Here is a 20,418-nt window from a genome sequence, read left to right as displayed (position 1 = left end):
ATCCATTTAAGGCCTCCATAATTCTAAACTAACCACTGCCGACCCTTAAAATTATTATTTATATCAAATCGTACAGACAAAATGACATTTGCTGAATTCATAGGCCTATGTAAAAATACAGAGGGCTTAAAAATTAAAGCAACTTGATGCAACTTTAAACAGCAGCGCAGCGCAGATATGTATTTATCTATAAATCAAATAGCCTACATGTTAATAATTTGAGCGTAGTAAATGCAAAAAATCTGGTGATCGGTTCAATAAATACCTTGTGATACTGTCCTTGACAGGATAAAACCAGAATCAGTCGTCATTAAGGCTTGATCAAATAATTACGGAAACCCTCACTCCAAAATACGTGAAATAAAAATAACGGTAATTGCATCTGCGTACAGTGTATTTATTAACACGTAATTTATTTATTATGAACATTTCTGTCAACACATTTGTGAAAATAGTTTAATTTATTTGACATTGTAATTAGATTGCTGTCACATGCATGGGCCCAACACCTGAGGCCTCCGCAGAGGAGTTTTGTCTTGTCACATATCCATAAAATGACTTGCCCTCTCTAGATCATGACAAAGAAGAATGAGTATACCCCTCCCTTCATCCCTAACCCCCCCCCCCCCCCCCCCCTCCCAATCCTTGGGGTGCAGGCGCTCTGTATGACCATGAGACACACACCCAAACTAATAGCTTCAAAATAGCAATCCAAAATGTCCGTGCAGCGTACTCCTACAAATCAACGGCAAACGAGATATTTTACTAAATGTCAGGATGTCTGGGATTGATTGAAGTATAACGTATAAGTGACACTTTTAACCAACACAAACACACTGGTTAGTTAGATCATTTGAAAGTGAGATACGGTGTTGAGGCGCGGCCGAGGCAGGGAAAATGCGCAGTCCTAATTTATATGCATGTATGATAATTGGCTTGCAATTTTTCTATTAGGAAAATTGGTTATTTGGAACCGTCATTCAAATACAGACACCGCAAATCGAAACGTCAATAAATACGCCACTGATTCTTCATGTCAAATGAACGAAAAAAAAAAAAAAAATGATGGACAAATTGAAGTTTTGTTTCCCTCGGTGTTATCTACGTCTCCTCTTCCCTATCTCCAGCTTTCTTTCCGCCCCACTGCCCCCCCCCCCCACCCCCCTCTATCAACACACAAACACGCACGCTCACACAGTACATCTTGTTCAGTCACGGGACAAGCCGATGTGCAGTGTGCATAATTGAAACAGAACCTGTTATCCACTTACAAATATCAAAAACAGCACAAAAGTCAGCATCGATGGCGGCAGAGAGACAGGAGCACCAAGCACCCGGACCGGCAGCACAGAGGCCGGGGACCAGAGAGCTCTGACCGGGATATAGGCCCACCGTGAATTAGAATATGTTATGTCAAAGGTGAATGCTCTCCTAACATCATTGATAAGGAGGAACAGTGTTGCTTTAAGGACCTGTGTTTTACAAAGCACAGTCTGGTTCATGGATATTTGTCGAAATGTAAAGTAACATTGATCAATTTTGGGCCAGTTATATGAGAAATCGGACAGTTTGATGTTATCCAAGTTGAATAAACTAAAACAGTAATCTTTTTTGAACGGTAAACTAGAGAGGGAAGCTCGTCATCGTCTAGATCTGCAGTGGTGTTGTTTTTTTCATGGCAAAACCCAATCAGTATGTAGAATCTGGTGCCACAGAAAATGGTGGCGAAATAATTGCACCAGCGATAATAAGACCGGAGTCTGCAGACGATCACGCGGCTGCTTCAACTACACGACGATTTACTTCAGCTTGTTGTTCTAGAAAATCAGCTCACAGCTTCTATAAAATGTATTGACCCCTGTGACACACACACACAAACACCCACAACTAGAAACTAACACCCCCACACAGACGTACTACAATCACACAGTAACACTCCACACACACACACACACACACACACACACACACTTGCACACACAACTAATCAACCTCAGGGATGTAACAAGCGGATTTTGTGCGTCAAATAAAGCGCTATCACAAAAGATCTAAACCACAAACGCGCACGCACATAAACACACACACACTAACACCTTCTGTCGTGGGACAGGTCAAAGTCAGCCAACACATTTTACACTCGACCGTCCGTCTGAAGGCTACTTTCCAGAGTTAACACATCCTTTATGTGCGCCTTCTGTGGAGTAAACCATCCCTCTGCAGATAACAATCTCCCTCCACCCCAACCCCCCCGCTATTGTCGCGTTTCCATATTCATCAAACCTCGACATATTCATAATGAGAATGCAAATCGTGTTATCTCCCCCATCCTAACTGTCATAGACAAGCGCCAGTACAGATAGATGCGGACGAAAAAATAACTCCTCTCTCCTTCTTTCCAAATCACCTCGATATTCATTCAAACTGATCGTATTCATGTTTTTGAAGCGTCTTATCAAGGCATCTGCGCTGAAAGACATGGCTGAATGGGAACCTCGCTAATTGCCTCTGGGTAAAATGGAGACTGGCACAGGATCCAGAACACGCATTTTATCTGCCAGAAAGTTACTCTTTTAGCTTTTCAGGCTTTACAATTTTTATATATAGTCTGTATATTTATATATTTCCAAAATTTCAGAGTTCTGATATTTGACCAATTAATTTCACCCTCCTTAGTGGAATTTGGAACACGTACAGAACCCCCTCCAACTCCAACATGGCACACGGAAAGAGATAGATAAGATCAACTGTCTCCACGTACCTTTATTTACAGCATACAGGAGGAGCAGAGTTACCCGCCACATGCCATAAAGAGCAGTTTGATTCTTCGGGAAGGTAGTGCTGTCCAGGGGGAAGTACGGCGGCGGCGCAGCAGCGTTCGACCAGGCGAAGCTCCGTGCTGGAGTGACGGTGACGGCGCTGCGCGGCGATCTCTCCAGCCCTTGTCCCTCACTCTCCAGCGCAGAGCAACGGGCACGGTGCTAGTCCCGCCTCCCGTACCCTCCCCTAACCAGAACCGTCATCCAAACATCAGCCGGGGCCCCTCCCCTTCTATTCTAATGACGCGCGGAGACGGGAGAGGTGTGCAAGTGTACCGGAGGAGAAGCATGCGGTCCAGAAGGGCGCACGGGCCACGGGAGGAGAAGAGTTTAGAGGAACGCGGTAAACGTGGTTCGAGGGGTACGTAAGTTTACGGGGGTGTCGTGTTTTAATATTTTTCTCTTTCTTTTTAATGGGTCTAAAACTGAGGCGTCAGTGGGAGTGGGAGGGGTCGTTGAAGGGGATGGAAGGCAGTCGGTTAGTTGCTTCTCAGCGGTGGTTGCACGCACCTGTGGACCAGAGAACCGTTCAGGGCACATTATTTTAAGGCGAGAGCGGTATCTCACATATCCAGAGGAATAGTTTGCACAAGAAGCAGTCTGAACTGTAGATTTGTTTTTGCGTAAATGTAGCCATTTAACATGGCTATCCATTTTTTGCATTCAACTTTTTTCTTTGGGGGTTAGATATCGATTTAAACATTTTAAATAAAATCCTGTATCTCTTCTGTGTATGCGTCTGTGTATGCGTTCTCTCTCTCCCCCCCCTCCCCTCTCTCTCTCTCTCTCTCTCTCTCTGGCACAGACGAGATGCCACACACGGCTCAGTGCGTCCTTAGAGAACGTGCGCAACCACAATCTTTTACGCCCCCTCTCACAGAACACACACACACACACAAACAGGCACACACACACACGCAGGCACACGCGCTCACGCAGTCACAATTCAAAGACTCTGAATAATCCCGGATGGAACGGTAGCCATCGGCAGCGTTGCGTGGCAGACAGACGACGGGATGACACTAGAGGCGCGTGTCTCTATCAACGTCGCTATTGTTGGTCTCAGTGAGGCCTCAGTCTATTTTCAGTGTGGTGGTCTGCAGCTAGGACAGTCCTGTACAGTCCTGTACAACAACTACAGTCATTCCAACCTATCTAAACGACCTAAATCCCATGAGTTTGAGGAAAATGTCCCACAGGACAGGTACACTGGTTTGGCTGTCTCTGTCTTATCTTTCAAAATTATTTCTGTGTGGCTTCTCTTTATTTCTCCTCCATCTGCATCTCCTGCCTCTTACTTCTTTTTGGAGACTCCTCTTTTTCTCTCTCCTTTCTTCCCCTTGCCTCACTATCCACCCCTGTTTGTCACCATTTCATTTCTCTCTCTCTCTCCTTTCTCTACCTTTCATCTGCTCACTCTCTTTCTCTTCCTTCTCCCTGCCCTCTCTCTCTCTCTTATCTATCCTCGTTCTACCTCTCCACTATCATTCACGCCAGCAGTAGAGACAGCATTTACTGCTTGTCACACCGACAGTTCTAGAACTAAAACAAAGTTGTTTCTAGAATTCTAGCGATCGTCACAGTGGAGTGCCGAGTCAGCACAGTTCCAGCGTCGTACAGTACATCTCTCCTGCTCCATACTGTAGGCACCCTGCAGCTGGGCCTGTGAGTGACATACCAGCTCTGTTGCCATGACGATGATACCGGTCCTGCCCCAGCCCGTCAGGAGTGATGTGACCTGTTCTGACAGCGGCAGACTGGTTGGACTGTAACTCACCCTAAGATACACACGACATCTGACAAGACAGGCAAATGACCAGCAGGAGAGGAGAGGAGGAGAGGAGGAGGGGAGCAGGGAGGTAGGGGGGAGGGGGAGGGAGGACAGGAGGGTGGGAGAGGTGAGGTGAGTTAGTTAGTTAGAGGAGAGAGGGGAGAGATAAGGAAGGGAGGAGAGGATGGGAGGAGGAGGGGAGAAAGGGAGAAGAGAAAGGGAGAGGAGAAGAGAGGAGTGGAGAGGCTGGAGCAGAGAGGAAGGGAGGAGGAGAGGAGCCAGGGAAACATCCATCCACCACACAGCACATGACTCATCTACATGATACTCTTCTGACAGACACAGCCTAGGGGGAGAGAGGGAGGGAGTGAAAAGGTGAGAGAGCTAGGGAGGAAAACAGGGTGGCAGACAGAGTGAAGTTGTGAGAGAAGGGAGTAAGAAAGAGTGAGAGATGGGAGTGGGTGAAGGGAGGGAGGGACAGAGAGGAGAGGAACAGAAAGAGAAAGGGATGGGGGTGAGTAAATGTGAACGTTGTTACTATGACAATCAGTGAGCCCCTCGGGCCAGGACTACATACTAGGATTCTATTAGCACTAATGTATCTGGTATTAATACACACACACACACACACACAACTTGTGCTGCAAGGTCAGAGCTAGGGGCTGTAACAACATTTGAAGGTAAGGGCCTGTTAAGCATAGCTAGCTTCAGGCAGGGCCTCCACTGGGCTACGCAAATCCTTTACTGGTGTGTTTTTGTGTGTGTGTGTGTGTGTGTGTCTGCGAGAGAGAGAACAGAGGGGTGCACAAGCGAGATGTCAGGGGGTGATAATTTATTCAAATGAGCTAGAGAGGATAACAAGAAGATGGGAGGAGAGAGGACGGGGGGGGGGGGGGGGGCTGCACCTTGCTTATTACTCCTTTCTCAGAGCATAGATGTCCCACGCCACTGTGGCCAAGCAGCCATGCTAGACATAAAGCAAAGTCTTTCTTGCTTTGCGTTTTCCTATGCAACCTTTCCCTAATTTCCATCTCTCCTTTTGCCCTTCCTTATTTCCCTATAGCCTTTCTTCTTACCATTTCTCTCTATCCTTCTCTCCTTCCTCTCTCTCTTTCCTGGTTGGCTTCCCTCACTCCCTTCCCTGTTCTCCCTGCCTCCCTACGTGTGGAAACGACAGGATCTGCCTAGGACTGCAGACGGAGAAGGGAGGAGGAGAGAGAGATGACGAGTGGGGTAAGAAAGTAGAAAAGAGAGGAATGACGAATGTTGCAAATTATTATCAGCTCTGCAAGCGTCATGGAAACGGAATGTTATCACACCGAAAGAGATACAGATCCAACATGGCTGCCACACCAGGCAGAAACGCAATGTAACTAGATCCAACATGGCTGCCAAATCAAACAGAAACTCGGGGCTTGTTTGAGATCATATGTGTTTGTTTGTGTGTGTGTATATGTATATGTCTGTGTGTGTGCCCTTGTCTGTGCAAACTTTCATGGCGATTAAAAGCCCTTTCTGATTCTGATGTGTGTGTGTGTGTGTGTGCGTTTGCGTGTTTTTGTTTGTGCGTGTGTGTGCGTTTGTCAGTTGAGAGCTTCAGGTTATGAAGGTTTAATCGCAAAGGCATAAGGGTGCCTTATTTACTGTTTTTCCAGTGTGTGTGTGTGTTTGCTTACTATGTATGTGTGTGAGAGAGAGGTGTGGGAAAGTGATATAGATCAGAGCACAGAGGGTCAAGATGGAAAGTGTGCTTTCAGCAAAGCTGAACGTGTCCTCTCATGTTCCAGCTCACTCATCAACACACAAACACACACAGTTAGTTGCCTTTCTTATCTGTGAGTGAGTGTTACTAACGACCCCCTCACGCCAGTCTACCTCTATAGTGCACACACAAGCACCTGCCTCTCTGATGGTATCAGAGCCACTTGATTGACAGCTTTACCTGCTATCCTCTTGAAGCTCTCATGCACGACAAAGCAGGTGGTTGTGCTGGGAAATAATAGGCTAGGCTAGGCTAGACTAGGCTGTGATGGGCAAAAACTGATGGGCCAAGCTTGGCCAGTGAGGCTACACTTTGACAGGCTGGGCTGAGATCACAATTTTGTAATTTCCCACCAAGGACGTTAGAATAATGAAACCTTTTCAGATTACTCTACAATCCAAAGGGGAATATGGAGAGAAAGAGGAAGAGAGAGAGAGAAAGAGAGAGAGAGAGAGAGAGAGAGAGAGAGAGAGAGAGAGAGAGAGAGAGAGAGAGAGAGACATTTCCTGGTTTACATTGACAGCTCCTGTCTCTTGATGTAACGACTTATTTACTCGAGGATAATTAGTCATGCGCAGCCCGGTGGCGGAGTGATTAATGAGCTTTGTCATCTCCGTCTCACGATGTAAACAGTCTTCTCTCTACCTACCTTTCTCTGGAAACAGAACACACTCCGATTGTCTCCAAACTTCTGATCTTGGCGATTTTGTTGTGTCGTTTTTAAAGCAAAACTGCGTAGCGTTTTATTTACAACAAAACTTATTGTGACTCGCGTAGCATAAGTTTACATGTGTGCAACCAGTGGGGTGACCTACTGTAACAAAACTACGATGAAAGGAGGAGAGGATATGAGTCAGCGAAACATCTGTCCACTCAAGTAAGCGCGGAATTGGGGACGTTTTTAACAGGTTTAACAGATGCCCTTGCTTCTGGACTACAGTGGTTTGACGTTGGTCTGATGCTGACCCCTAGTGTTGATATCACAGACTGCATTCACAGATAGGCTCATGACAGACTAATGCAATGCGGAGGCTCTCTTGATTTTGAACTCTGGACATGTTTCACCATCCATTTTCTAATTTCTAATTTTTATTTTTGAAGCTCTCTCTGACATTGCATGTAAAAATTGCCCTCTAAAAATGTAATTTGATTTGATTCAATGAAACTAGGCCTGCATAAAACTTTTTTGGTTTACTTTGTTATTTAAGGTACATTTACATGTAGTCATTTAGCAGACACTCTTATCCAGAGCAACTTTTAGTAAGTACAGGCAAATAGGGTGAAGTACCTTGCCCAAGGACACAACGTCATTATTGCATGGCCGGGAATCAAACCAACAACCTTCTGATTAAAAGCCCGACTCCCTAACCGCTCAGCCATCTGACCCCCGAAGTTGAATATCTGAATGCAATAACTTTACAGAGGTGTGAATTCAACGCTCATAGATATTTGCAACCAAATCGACACAGGACACACACATACCCAAACACACACACACGGTTCGACAGATCTTTATTAATACAAAGGGAATGCCTTAAGGCTAACACACGTGCTGTAACAACAACATCTGAATTCAGATGTCAGGCCAGTCTGGCTGTTGCTGCTCAGTTCTCCTCATCAACGTTTCTTTTCTGCAATGCACAGAGCAAACACACGCACACATTTGAACAGAAGGAAACAAATATAAACATGTTTTCCAAATCCAGAAAACATTTTGTCATTATATATCATTCTAACTGTATGGCCACAGTAACAGAAAGTCTTCTTGGGAACAATGTTCTCATTCTGTAACATCAGTCAACATTATTCAGTGAATATTGTTACATAATTGTCCTACAACAAACAATCTCTTAAATCCAGAGTTGACCCTTCCAGAGTTAGCCCTGAATTGTAATTGTCCTCATTTAAAAGATCTGTAAGCCTGTCTGTCTCTGTTCATGCTGTACTCCATATTGGCCACCAGAGGTCACCCCAACTCCACTGTTCTAATGGTGCTGGAGCAGAAACCTCACCTTGGGTTTCCCACAACGGCGGATCTTGTTTCCTGAGAGAAGAAGAGGACGGTCAGTGATCACTGACGTTTTGATCAACACTTTTTTGCAACTCAAACCATCCTTTAATTTGTCAAGTCAAATAAATACCATAGTGGTGCTAAATATACACACATGTACAGACACACACACAGACACACACACACACACACACACACAGGGACGGCCCAAGCCTTTATGGGGACCTTAAGCAGATTTGATTTGGGGACCCCTCGGTGACGCTGTATGATATTATTGTTATATTAAGCTGTTACTTAATGTGCTCTTGGGGGCCCTCTGGTGGCCACGGGGGCCTTAAGCAGCCGCTTAGTTCGCTTATGCCTTGGGCCGGCTCTGCACACACACACAGGTACACAAAAACATGGGTGTGTATACTCACACATTCAGAATGCACACACACTCTCTCTCACACACAGACACACACTCAGCATTGCCAAAACCTCACCGGCCAGCAGGATAACTGAGAGGAACACGATGACCCCAGCGAAGGTCAACCCTCCGACCCTCAGGGTGTAGTAGTCTAAAACACAGGACACACTCAACACACTGTCTCCCATGGCACCCACCCTATCCTAGCTCTTTATAACTTTGTTTTTCACTTTGGTCTCTCTCCCTTTCTGTCTTACTCTCCCTCTGTCTTTGTCACTCTCTCTTTCTCTCTTTCTCCACTTCCCCTCTCCCTTTTTTGTCTCTATCCCTCTCTTACTCACTTGCAGTTTCATTGTCTATCTCTATCTGTGCTTGTCTCACTGATGGCTGTGTTGCTCAGACAGTCATGTAGTTAGGTATGTGACAGTGGACTGTCTGTGCATGGGTCCCTCACCGTAGACAAAGTCTGCGTCAAAGTCCTTGTCCATCTTAGGAGCTGAAAAGAGGAATGAGAACCTAGTCAGCAACAGCAAACATCATAACTGTCATCATCATTATTACCTCACAATAAGAGTCTCTTTATTACACATAAAACACACAGATACACACACTCATACAGATACATGCACACACATATTCATACACATCCACACACACCACACACACTCCTATGCTTATACACACACATACAGAAACATACACACACACACACAAAACACACACACAAAGCATGTAACAGAAACATGCACTACTGCCTTCTGACCAGCAGGTGCACCTACAGTGGTGCTTTGAACCAGCTCAACTGTAACTCACACAGTTTAGTCACAGCAGCCATCTAGCGCTACCAAAAAACAGCCATCTCAATCCTCCAGCCATCAATACACTGATTCAGCTGTGCCACTCACCTGCTCTCCAGCTGGTTCAGTCTTGATCTCAGTGCCTCTGTTGGTGAGGACAGAGAAGGAAGAATGAGGCAACCCCATGACAAGATCTTATCTGTGCGTCAATGATCTGAAGCAGGGAATGGTCTATTTGAGACAATCTTGTGACAAAGTGTTTGACTGGGTAATCAGCGCACACACTCAACCAGTCACACAATAGCAACATTTTTTAGTAGGATTGCAGTCCTCAGATTTGTGTTGTGCAGCTCTCTCTCTCTCTCTCTCTCTCTCTCTCTCTCTCTGTCTCTCTCTCTCTCTCTCTCTCTCTGTCTCTCTCTCTCTCTCTCTCTCTCTCTCTCTCTCTCTCTCTCTCTCTCTCTCTCTCTCTCTCTCTCTCTCTCTCTCTCTCTTTGTGTGTGTGTCTCTTTATCTCTCTATACCTCCAGAGAGTCACAGCGCCCTCTGCTCTTTTCATTTGAATCGGCTGGATTTAATCATTAACTCACATGGATTTTGAGACTGAAACTCCATTTTGTATGGCTAACTTCCTTCTGGGTGTCAGAATATGTGGTTAAAGTGTCTCCGCCTGGCTTCAGGGCTCCACACATGTTTGCTAATGTGTCTTTGGGTGGTCATTTTCCACCTGTGACTGCACAGGAGCTCAGAAGGTGAGAAGGTGGGGTCATTCATTCTCTGAAAGGCAGATCTAAACATTGACCTTGAAACCAGCATGAGCCGGTAACTACAAGGCTGCCCTATGGAACCATATGTCACAATAGAAGACCCCTCTGTAGGTAACAGACAGAACCCTGCTCAGGGCTGTGGGGCTCCCCATATCTATATAACGGTCTGTCTGTCGGTTTGGACTGTGTGGAGGACAAAAAAGTCAACTGCGTCTCCTGAAGACTGCGCCCTGAACAAAGCACTCAACCTGAAGCTCTTAGGCCTCCCTGGATCAGACTCCAGGTCTCCAGGAGCCCCAAGGGAAGAGGATGTGGGCCAACACATTCCCCAAGATAACACTTTGCCAGCACGTACACCCACTGACTCTACAGTGTTACCAGTCTGAGGGCATCATTTGAATGCAACAGATAGTGGGCTCGACGATGCAACCTTGGAAGTCGGTTTCCCAAAACCAAACACGTCTACAGGGGATGTATTTCCCACACTTCTCAGTACAGACACCAGCACGGTCACTTATCACAGCACACACACCACAGCAGAGCACAGACACCACAGCAGAGCACAGACACCACAGCAGAACACAGACACTAGTCCATGGACAACTATAACGACGTCGAGACCACAGCACAGTACACCACAGGAGTTAATCCATATCTAATGTGATGAGAGGTCGTGTGTATTCTCCCTAGCTTAAAGACAGTAGTTGTGTCTCACCTGTGGTGCGCTCTCTGGAGTACTCCTCTTGCTGCTGTCAGACCCGCTCTGGTGTGTGTGAGTGAGTGTGTGCGTGTGTGTGAGTAGCTAGGTGCAGCCTCCAGACCCCCCCCCACACACACACACGCGCACACACACGCATCCACAAACACACACACATTTACAAACACACAAACATTTACAAACACACAAACACACGCCCACATACAGACACACCAAAAAATATACACACACTTCTACAAACACATCCACACACAAACACGCACACATACACACACCTAAAAATAGACACACAGACACACACAGACACACGCACACACAGACAAACACACACACCCTTTTCTTCCATGTATCAGTAACCATTCATCCACATATTTACAGCTCCATAAACTCTGCCCTTCGGCACCTATAAAAAACACAGAAGAGCAACCTTTGGAACCTGCGGTCCAGATGAGAACGTTCCAGGCTTACCAGTACGTTAAGAGGCCATCTTGTCACCCACCTGGGGCCTAGGACCTGCAGGTCACCACATGGGGTAACTGTGTAGATGGAGGAGGGGTGGAGGACCTGTGGCTGTGCCCAGGTGTTGGAGGGTTGGGGTTGGCGGGGATGGGGGATAAGGATGGGGTCCAGGGGCCCGGGGGCCCGGGGGCTGGGGCGGTGGGCAGGAATGTGGGGGGGCATTTGGGGGTCTTGGTGAGGGAGGATCTTAAAAATTCGGGCTTACAAAGTCACTGCTGGTCCATATTTGTAAGATTCCTGGTTCTGCTGATGGATCCTAAGATCTTGAGCGATACTTTCTGTGTCTTTCGTGTTTATGTTGACGGACCGAGTCTGGATGCTGTTCTGATACTCAGCCAGTTATCTGTGATGCAGTGTGGGTGGTGTGTGTCAGTGTGTGTTTGTGGGTAGGTAGTGTCAGGAGAGAACACAAACATGTTGTAAGACAGTTGTTCCTAGGTCAAGTTGCTGTACCTGTATACAAACTCTCTCAGTACACTTAATACTCTCTGGTCAAGGTTATCGAAGATGGAAGGATGATGGAAGACAATCGGCCTTGATCACTACTGAGAGTGAGGGCAGAATGGATTTTTCTGTCTCTTTTTTTCTCTGTGTGTTTCAAAGATGGATGAATCAATTCCGTATTTTCCATCAGTACCACAAAGTGAACAAACAGCGAGCACAACAGAAAACTGGTGTTGGACATTTTATTTACAGTGTGAAAAGCACAAAATGCAGCTACAGTAAACAGCCTTGTGCACTGGTTGACCAGAGTAGCTAGTTGTTCAGGAAGCTGAGTCTTCATTGCACTTTAGATACAGGTGGATATACATGTTCACTCCCATTATCATGACCCTGCTATGCATGTGAATGTGAATTGCAAATCTTGTGCGCACGCACACGCTTTTACACACACATTCTTCCATCAACTACATTGTTGAGTCATGGAAACCTGTGAGATGCTATTGTCCGTTAAATTTATTACACAACAGGCTACCTAAACCTTAAGAACATAATAAGCAAATATAGGTTTGTGGCACGAGTATGTGGCGAATCCTCCAATCACAGTCTGCTTTAGAAGGCAGAGCCTCCGGAATAGCCAGTGAGAGAGCAGGATTAGAAGGTAGTGATACAGTACAGCTAATGGGAGCTGGCCTGGCAGTGCACAGTGGATGACCTCACAAAACCTTGCTCCACCTTCCTCTGATTAGCCAGGCTGGCTGGTAGTCTGATAGTCATGTATAAGGTGTAACACCATCTCACTCACACACACACACACAATCCTTATTTTCCTACCCCTATCTCTTACATAAAGTCAAACATCTAAAACACACACACACACACTCATAACCCACACCGACATTGTCCTAAATAATATATATAATTACTCTCTATATATACTTTATTTACTGTTTATGTATGCAGGCTAAGAATATGTGTGCTTATATATACTGTATATTTATATGCAAGTCTACTTTTTATAATCTGCAGGTGGGAACAATATATAGACAAAGAGTTACAAGACTGACTGTGACAATAACAAGAACAACAACTTGCAAACAAAACACCAGCTAACCTCCAGAACCGAAAGACAACAGAAACACAAGGTATTCTAAATACAAATAACATTGACACCATTGGCGGTTCTCTGGAGAACTAGGATATTGACACAATCAGCAGAGGGTGGTGTAGGCTAAGACAACAAGCTGTTGTCGCAAAAGAGTGTTGCAAAAAGGCACGGTAACAGAGTACAGACAGGAGTACTGGGACACTGGCACAGTCACATTGCACACAACAGACTACAGGTGTATGTACACAGTTTCTCCATTCCTCCTCTATCCCTCCTCTCCTCCACCCCTCCTTCCTTCTTTACCATCTCTCTCTCCTGCCTTTCCAGTAGTTACATTCATCATCATCACCATCGTATCCTACATCATGTTACCCATCTTTCAATGTGTGTGTTATGTGGTGTGTATGTGTGTGTATGTGTGTGTGTGGTGTGCCAGGTGTGTATGTGTGTGGTGTGGTTAGCGTGGGTAGGGTAAGCAGGCAGTGATTCAAAAGCCGACGTGTTTTTTTTAGGGGGCAGGGGTTGGGTTCAGGGGTCAAAGGTCAGGCGTGAAGTCTTCAGTTCTCCTCTTTGGGGGTCTCTGTGGTTGCTGAAGCTGTAGGAAAGGAGGAGGGAAAGGGGGAGGAGTGGAGAGGAGAAGTGAGGAGGACAGAGAGGAGAGGACAGGAGAAGGGGAGGGGAGAAGAGGAGAGGAGAGAGGAGGAGAGGTAAGGTAAGACAATGTCGGTGGAAGGAGGTGTTAGAAATGGGTGGTTGAGAGACAAAGGAGGAGGGAGTCTTAAGTTACTGCTCACTGTGGTGTCAGTTAGTAAGTGTTGTTACGTTCACAGCTTTTAACCCTCTCTGTCAAACACACACACACACGCGCACACTCGACAGCACCCGCATATAGTCTGTCTTTCCCTTCTAACCCACCTCACCTTCTCTCTCCCTCTTTACCTATCTCTTTCTCCCTCCTCTCCCCACTCAACCCTTCCTTTTCCATTTCTCCTTCTTCTCCCCTCTCTTTTTCTCTCTCTCCTCACCCGTCTCTCTCTCTCTCTTTTCCATCCAAAACTCTCTCTCCCCCTTTTCCCTCCACCCCCCCTCCATGTCTCTCAGGGGGGTTCCTCTTACCCTTGGTGATGATCAGGTTCTCTGCCTGTGCCTCCTCATCGCCAGGGGCCCTGCAATACAACAAACAGGTGTCATGGTAACCACACATGAGCAGAACAAAGCCCCACCCACAGGAAGTAAACAGCACAACAACATTAAGGACAGCTGATCAGAAAGAGTCCCTCCATTACCTTGGTTTCTGGTTGATGCTGCAACGACATCTTCGACCTGGAGATCATCAACGACCAATCATGAACAAGATATCATTTTGAACCACTTAAGGACACACCACACACACACCCACACACTTACTAAGAATGAGGAGGATGCCCAGAGCAAAGAGCACCACTGCAAACACCAGTCCTCCAATCCTGAGGCTCTCATAATCTGGAGTAGGGAAAGAAAGAGAGAGGAAGAAGGAGAGAGAGAAAATATAACAGTGATGCGAGAGAGATGACAGGGGAAGAGTAAGAAAAAGAGAGAGCAGAGAGAGAGAGAGAGAGAGAGAGAGGGAGAGAGAGAGAGAGAGAGAGAGAGAGAGAGAGAGAGAGAGAGTGAGATAGAAAAAGAAATGGAAAGAGGAGAAAGATATAGAGGAAGAAATGAAAAAGAAAAGGAAATCAGCTGAGTACTTCATGGGTTAGGTTCCAACAGACTCCTGAATGACTGTGACACCTACTTACCATAGGTGAATGGATCCAGCTCTTTCTCCTTATCTACAAACACAGAATCCAAGACAATCAGAACCCTGCTGTGGTGTTTCCCACCCTTATCTATACACACTAACACAAACCTTCCCCATAATCACATCAAGAGATATACAGTAGACTATGTCTATCTAGCCTGGCTGCCATTCCAACTTCATCCTGCCCACAAAAAAATTGGTCGGGAAGTTGGGTCTGGAGGGTCTCGTATTGGGAACAACTATATAAAACCAACATCTGGGCGGACCAATGAAATTGCCAGGGCTGGCTTTATACGATGATGGACAGATGATCAACAGTAACGTAATCAACAACGTCACAAAAGAGCCCTTTGGTTGAATTCGTTTTTCAACAAACAACATATTACGTTGCTCTGATTGGTTGTAGGTCTATCCAATTGAGCGAAGAGGCATTTGTTTTACGAGTTCGGTTGAAACACGCCCCATAGTCACAGCCCAACGGAGAGACTCATATTCTGACTAGAATTATGAGTATGACAATGTCAGGCTAATGTCTATCAGTAGGTGATTACAAAAAAATCTATATCAATACAACTTTATCAATGCCTGACCTGACCTGACCTGAATCGTGGATGGTAGAGACAAGGTGAACCCAATCCGTGTCTATTCCCGGTCTAATCCCTGTCTCGCTGTTATTCTATGCAGTGGTGGTACTGATCTGAACACCTCTGACACTGATAATCCCTGGATGTCAATCCCATGAGGAGGTCTGCAGTGTCTATCTGTGGTCATCCAGTCTGCTCATCAGCTAGTCCCACTGAAGGGAAACCTGCCAGATGTACTTAGCATGGTCATGGGCTACTCACCTTGTACACTGGGGTCTGACTCCGCTGTGAGAGAGACCGGGTGGGAGGAAGATACAGAGGGAGATCAAAAGAGACAGATATAACTAGTAAAGAGATAGCATTCCTTAAATAAACTGTGGGGAATATTGAGGTGGATACACTGAGGTGGGTGTGAGTGAATGGTTGTGTGGGGTTTGATGTGAGAGGGCACTAACCAGCCACACAAACCAGGAGCGAAAAAAGGAAGAACAGAATAGTTTCCATGGTAACTGCAGAAATATAGAGAGGGAGTGAAGGAGAGAGGAAGAGAGAAAGAGAGGGAGAGAGAGAGAGAGAGAGAGAGAGAGAGAGAGAGAGAGAGAGGGGGGGGGGGAAGACAAACAATGACAGACATCAGTATTAGTGAGAGCTATCTGTTTGGCACACCTTGGCTTAAATAACCCAGACATGCATGTGTGTTCTAGACTGTAGGACTGTTGCCATCTCCCCCTCCAGTGTTCTAGAGTGTTACTGTCTCCTCCAGTGTTCTAGTGTTACTGTCTCCTCCAGTGTTCTAGAGTGTTACTGTCTCCTCCAGTGTTCTAGAGTGTTACTGTCTCCTCCAGTGTTCTAGTGTTACTGTCTCCTCCAGTGTTCTAGAGTGTTACTGTCTCCTCCAGTGTTCTAGAGTGTTACTGTCTCCTCCAGTGTTCTAGAGTGTTACTGTCTCCTCCAGTGTTCTAGTGTTACTGTCTCCTCCAGTGTTCTAGAGTGTTACTGTCTCCTCCAGTGTTCTAGAGTGTTACTGTCTCCTCCAGTGTTCTAGAGTGTTACTGTCTCCTCCAGTGTTCTAGAGTGTTACTGTCTCCTCCAGTGTTCTAGAGTGTTACTGTCTCCTCCAGTGTTCTAGAGTGTTACTGTCTCCTCCAGTGTTCTAGAGTGTTACTGTCTCCTCCAGTGTTCTAGTGTTACTGTCTCCTCCAGTGTTCTAGAGTGTTACTGTCTCCTCCAGTGTTCTAGAGTGTTACTGTCTCCTCCAGTGTTCTAGAGTGTTACTGTCTCCTCCAGTGTTCTAGAGTGTTACTGTCTCCTCCAGTGTTCTAGAGTGTTACTGTCTCCTCCAGTGTTCTAGAGTGTTACTGTCTCCTCCAGTGTTCTAGAGTGTTACTGTCTCCTCCAGTGTTCTAGAGTGTAGGATTGTGGTGAAAATCCCAATCAGCACACATGACGGACCTGGCCTACTTTTCTAAAATGAAGCAGTGGTGCACACACACAAAAGCACACACAGGTTTCTATTTTTTCTTATTGAAAGAGACAGAATGAAGAAGTCATTTAACCAGTTCTCTAAACACAATGAAAGCAGATACACCACAATGCATACAAGAATGTTTGGTTTTTGGAATAACCTTGGCTGTTCCTTGTAGACAACAACAAGGAAACGCAGCCAATATCATTTCAGGCTTTCAACCTTGCTGAGGTAAACTTACTAAGCTATTAGTGAACCAAAATAATACGAGATAACGTAGATGGGACTGGCCAACGTCACATCTAAACACTATTCTCAATGTGATATTTAGGCAGGTTTGTGGGGAGTGAGTGTGTGTGTGTGTGTTGGGGGGGGGGGGGGCTAGAATAAGGCTTGATTTAGGAGGCCAGATGAAGGCTGTCTCTGACCTCATCTGAACATAAAGTGTGAAAGTGCTGAGTGACTGGCTGAGCCCAGACACACCACTACACCCTTGGAGCACAGCGAACACACAGATCAATCACATGATCAATATCTTTAAATCCACCCGCAGGAACAGTCTGCACCTGTTAGAGTGGGCCTCTCTCTGCCTTTGCCCCTGCCCCTGCCCCTGTCCCTGTCCCTGTCCCTGTCCCTGTCCCTGTCCCTGTCCCTGTCCCTGTCCCTGTCCCTGTCCCTGTCCCTGTCCCTGTCCCTGTCCCTGTCCCTGTCCCTGTCCCTGTCCCTGTCTCTGCCCCTGCCTCTGCCTCTGTCTCTGCCTCTGCCTCTGCCTCTGCCTCTGCCTCTGCCTCTGCCTCTGCCTCTGCCTCTGCCTCTGCCTCTGCCTCTGCCTCTGCCTCTGCCTCTGTCCTTGACCCCTCTGTTACCTCTGTATCCCCTGGAGAGAAGCCCTGACTCCAGAACGTGAGATGAATCATGAATTATGGATGCAGACAAGATAGACAAGAAGGAAAAGAAAGCATAGGAACAAAAAAGCATTCCAGGGGTGCGTATGTGTGTGTCAGCCTTGCTCCTGGGTGTTGGGGTTTTGTATCATCACACACTTGAGCGCCCACACCCTTCTCTTGTGAACATGGTGTGTGTGTTTATCCTGATACAATGGGCCCATGTTTGCATGATCCGTCATAGATAATGCAGTGCGAAGAAACCTGAGATGATTTTCCCTTCAGTGTGTGTGCGTGTGTTGGGGTGTGTGTGTGTGATCCAACTAGAGCAGTGAGATATTTTGGGTGTTGTTTTGCAATTGAAGAACGAGAAATCAGTCTTGTCTCATCCATCCATTCATTTATTCTCTCTCTGTTTCTCCCCTCTCTCGCTGTCTCTCTTTCAGATTGCTCTCTCTCATTGAAACATAAATATACGCTTTTAATTTAAGATCTTCTAATAATGATGCTGTTCAGGGGTGGAGAGACTCTGATGAATGCAGAATACAGCTGCCCCTTGATCCCCAAGCACGTGTGTGTGTGTGTGCAGGTGTGTGCAGGTGTGCAGGTGTGCACATCACACAGGTATTATATTACATGTAGCCTACACATGTGGATTTGTAGAGTCACTTATGCTCTCTGCTTTTCAGGTATTATCAAAGGAGTGGATAACATATACCTATATCTGTTAATATATGACAACATTGTATTCAGTACGCAACGCAAATCCTGTACAGCATAGGTTCTCTAGACTAAACACATTACAGCCTCTGCATAGTTCTTGTCATCAGGGATGCCAAATGTACAGGGCGTTTGTAATTAAATGAGTAAGCTATATGACAGAATAACTGGATCACAAAACAGGACACCACATGGAGTATTTTAATGCAACGTCCTTCGGCTAAATTATTTTGCTACCTTCTAGATTATACCCAAATCACCATGAAAACAACTCATTCTGAGATGCCCTCCTCCTTATACGTGCGTCTTGCTATGGTACTGATGTATTGCCATGGCAACAACTGCTGTCAGGTGACCGCAACCCGAGGATCCGAACCACTGCGCTTTCGAGCGGCGGGAAATGGTCTAAGATGCTATCAACGTTAAACCACTATTAGAAACATAGTCGTGATGAGCGGAGAGGCGGGTGGAAACATTATTACCTGTCCAACTCGATTTGTTAACTAATTGTTAACTCCTCTAGCAGAAAATAGAAAGCAACGATATTAATATGCTTATTCTGCATCGTCATACGTGTCTTTAATATAACGTCATAGGCTACGTGTCCTTATCGCATGTACGTTAATTGATTATTGAAGTATTACTGTAGAAATAAGATACATTTTCCCCCACTGTGAATGCACGCCGAGGATCCGACCCAACCTGTGGATTGTCCTACTAAGACTACGCTCGGGTTGTAGAAAAGCTCGTCTGAATGTCAATATTGAACAAATGACTTCTCAGGCAGTATGGCTTACATATACAAGCCTTCAAGAAATACAAAGACTACGAGAACAATGACATCACTCGTCTTTGTGAAAAAGAGAGCGATCTTTGTATTTTTGTATAAGAATCATGGTTTCATTTAACAATTACCTGAGGGGACATTCGGTGGCGAATAATTTATATAAGACTCCCATACAACCTTTGTAGCGTGATACTTATGGCCATTATTGTTCGTTGCTGTGGCAGACTTCTCACAGACAAGGGACACACCCTCGTGAGAGGGTATCACCAGACAACCATTACAGTTAGACGATACATGGGCCATGTTTGCAGAAGAACACGGTTCTTGAACGTTTAAATAATTGTAATGTACATGTATTAACTGTAAAACGCAATTTATGGTGTATACATTATCATTTCATTTTAAACAATTCATATTAGGAACTCCTTCGACTGGCTATAATCCGCTGTGTTAAGGATAACATATTAAGGATTTATCATATTCAATACATTATTTGACCTTTTGTTGAAATAAAATTAAAGTTTGTTGAGACATTGGCCTACTTCAGAAAGCGCATGCATATCTAATTTCAAATAAATGATATAATGCAAATATTTAAAATGAAAGATGCATTGTATTCGTTTCCACAAGCCTGTCCCTTTTGTCTGTCTTCGTTCTTTTTGTTAAAGACTCAAAATGTTTTTGTTTTTTTCAACAGCACACAAGTCACGTACACGCCCTCTAGAAATCAAACGGAAACGTGATGTAGGATACCGTCTTACCTCCCGGTATTCCCTCGCTGGCAAACAGTCTTGAAATACAGAATATGACGACGGATCAGCAAGCTTCTTTGTCAAAAACGTCTAACATCTGTGACTTCCTCCTGCTCAGTCGATCCAAAGAGATCAAGGGGTGGCCGTGGAAGAATGACAGTATATGGCCAGGGTCTATATTATTTTAAAACGAGTCAACACTTAAACTAAACTAAAAATATGTATTAAGTCCTTCAATTGATCCCTTGTTTTGTGCCTTATCACTTTATCTATTTAGAAAGATTCTGTTGCTTCCGCTCTCCCCGCTACACACACACACACGCTGAC

The 20,418-nt window shown here is 45.5% G+C and overlaps 2 protein-coding genes and 1 long non-coding RNA gene across 5 annotated transcripts in view; all 3 read right to left on the bottom strand.

Annotated features, from left to right (window-relative positions):
- Positions 1-2,816, bottom strand: part of dscaml1 (Down syndrome cell adhesion molecule like 1) — a 68,523-nt gene extending 65,707 nt beyond the window's left edge. Inside the window, exon 1 of one of the 3 annotated variants that reach the window (XM_084674084.1) lies at positions 2,759-2,816. In XM_084674084.1, coding sequence (XP_084530210.1) covers positions 2,759-2,801 — 43 coding nt within the window. In that variant the 5' untranslated portion in view covers positions 2,802-2,816. The remainder of the gene's footprint in view (positions 1-2,758) is intronic. The other 2 variants (XM_084674085.1, XM_084674083.1) reach the window with 2 other exon arrangements.
- Positions 2,817-8,844: 6,028 nt separating this feature from the next.
- On the bottom strand, positions 8,845-11,114 carry LOC146257248 (uncharacterized). Its single transcript, XR_014729979.1, has 4 exons — positions 11,049-11,114; positions 9,675-9,711; positions 9,224-9,265; positions 8,845-8,920 (listed from the first exon to the last, which is right to left on the bottom strand). It is a non-coding gene; the product is annotated as an uncharacterized LOC146257248 (long non-coding RNA).
- Positions 11,115-12,250: 1,136 nt separating this feature from the next.
- Positions 12,251-20,397, bottom strand: fxyd6 (FXYD domain containing ion transport regulator 6). Its single transcript, XM_084674504.1, has 8 exons — positions 20,101-20,397; positions 15,939-15,992; positions 15,745-15,768; positions 14,898-14,930; positions 14,527-14,601; positions 14,406-14,442; positions 14,236-14,285; positions 12,251-13,714 (listed from the first exon to the last, which is right to left on the bottom strand). Exons 2-8 carry the CDS (start codon positions 15,985-15,987, stop codon positions 13,677-13,679), a joined length of 306 nt encoding a protein of 101 aa, XP_084530630.1. The 5' UTR covers positions 15,988-15,992; positions 20,101-20,397; the 3' UTR covers positions 12,251-13,676.
- Positions 20,398-20,418: the final 21 nt, after the last annotated feature.

Source organism: Hypomesus nipponensis, chromosome 15, assembly GCF_054491055.1.
Source record: "Hypomesus nipponensis isolate SF chromosome 15, ASM5449105v1, whole genome shotgun sequence".
NCBI lineage: Eukaryota > Metazoa > Chordata > Actinopteri > Osmeriformes > Osmeridae > Hypomesus > Hypomesus nipponensis.
The sequence above is the reverse complement of the archived record's forward strand: the minus strand, read 5'-3'. Positions and strand labels throughout refer to the sequence as shown.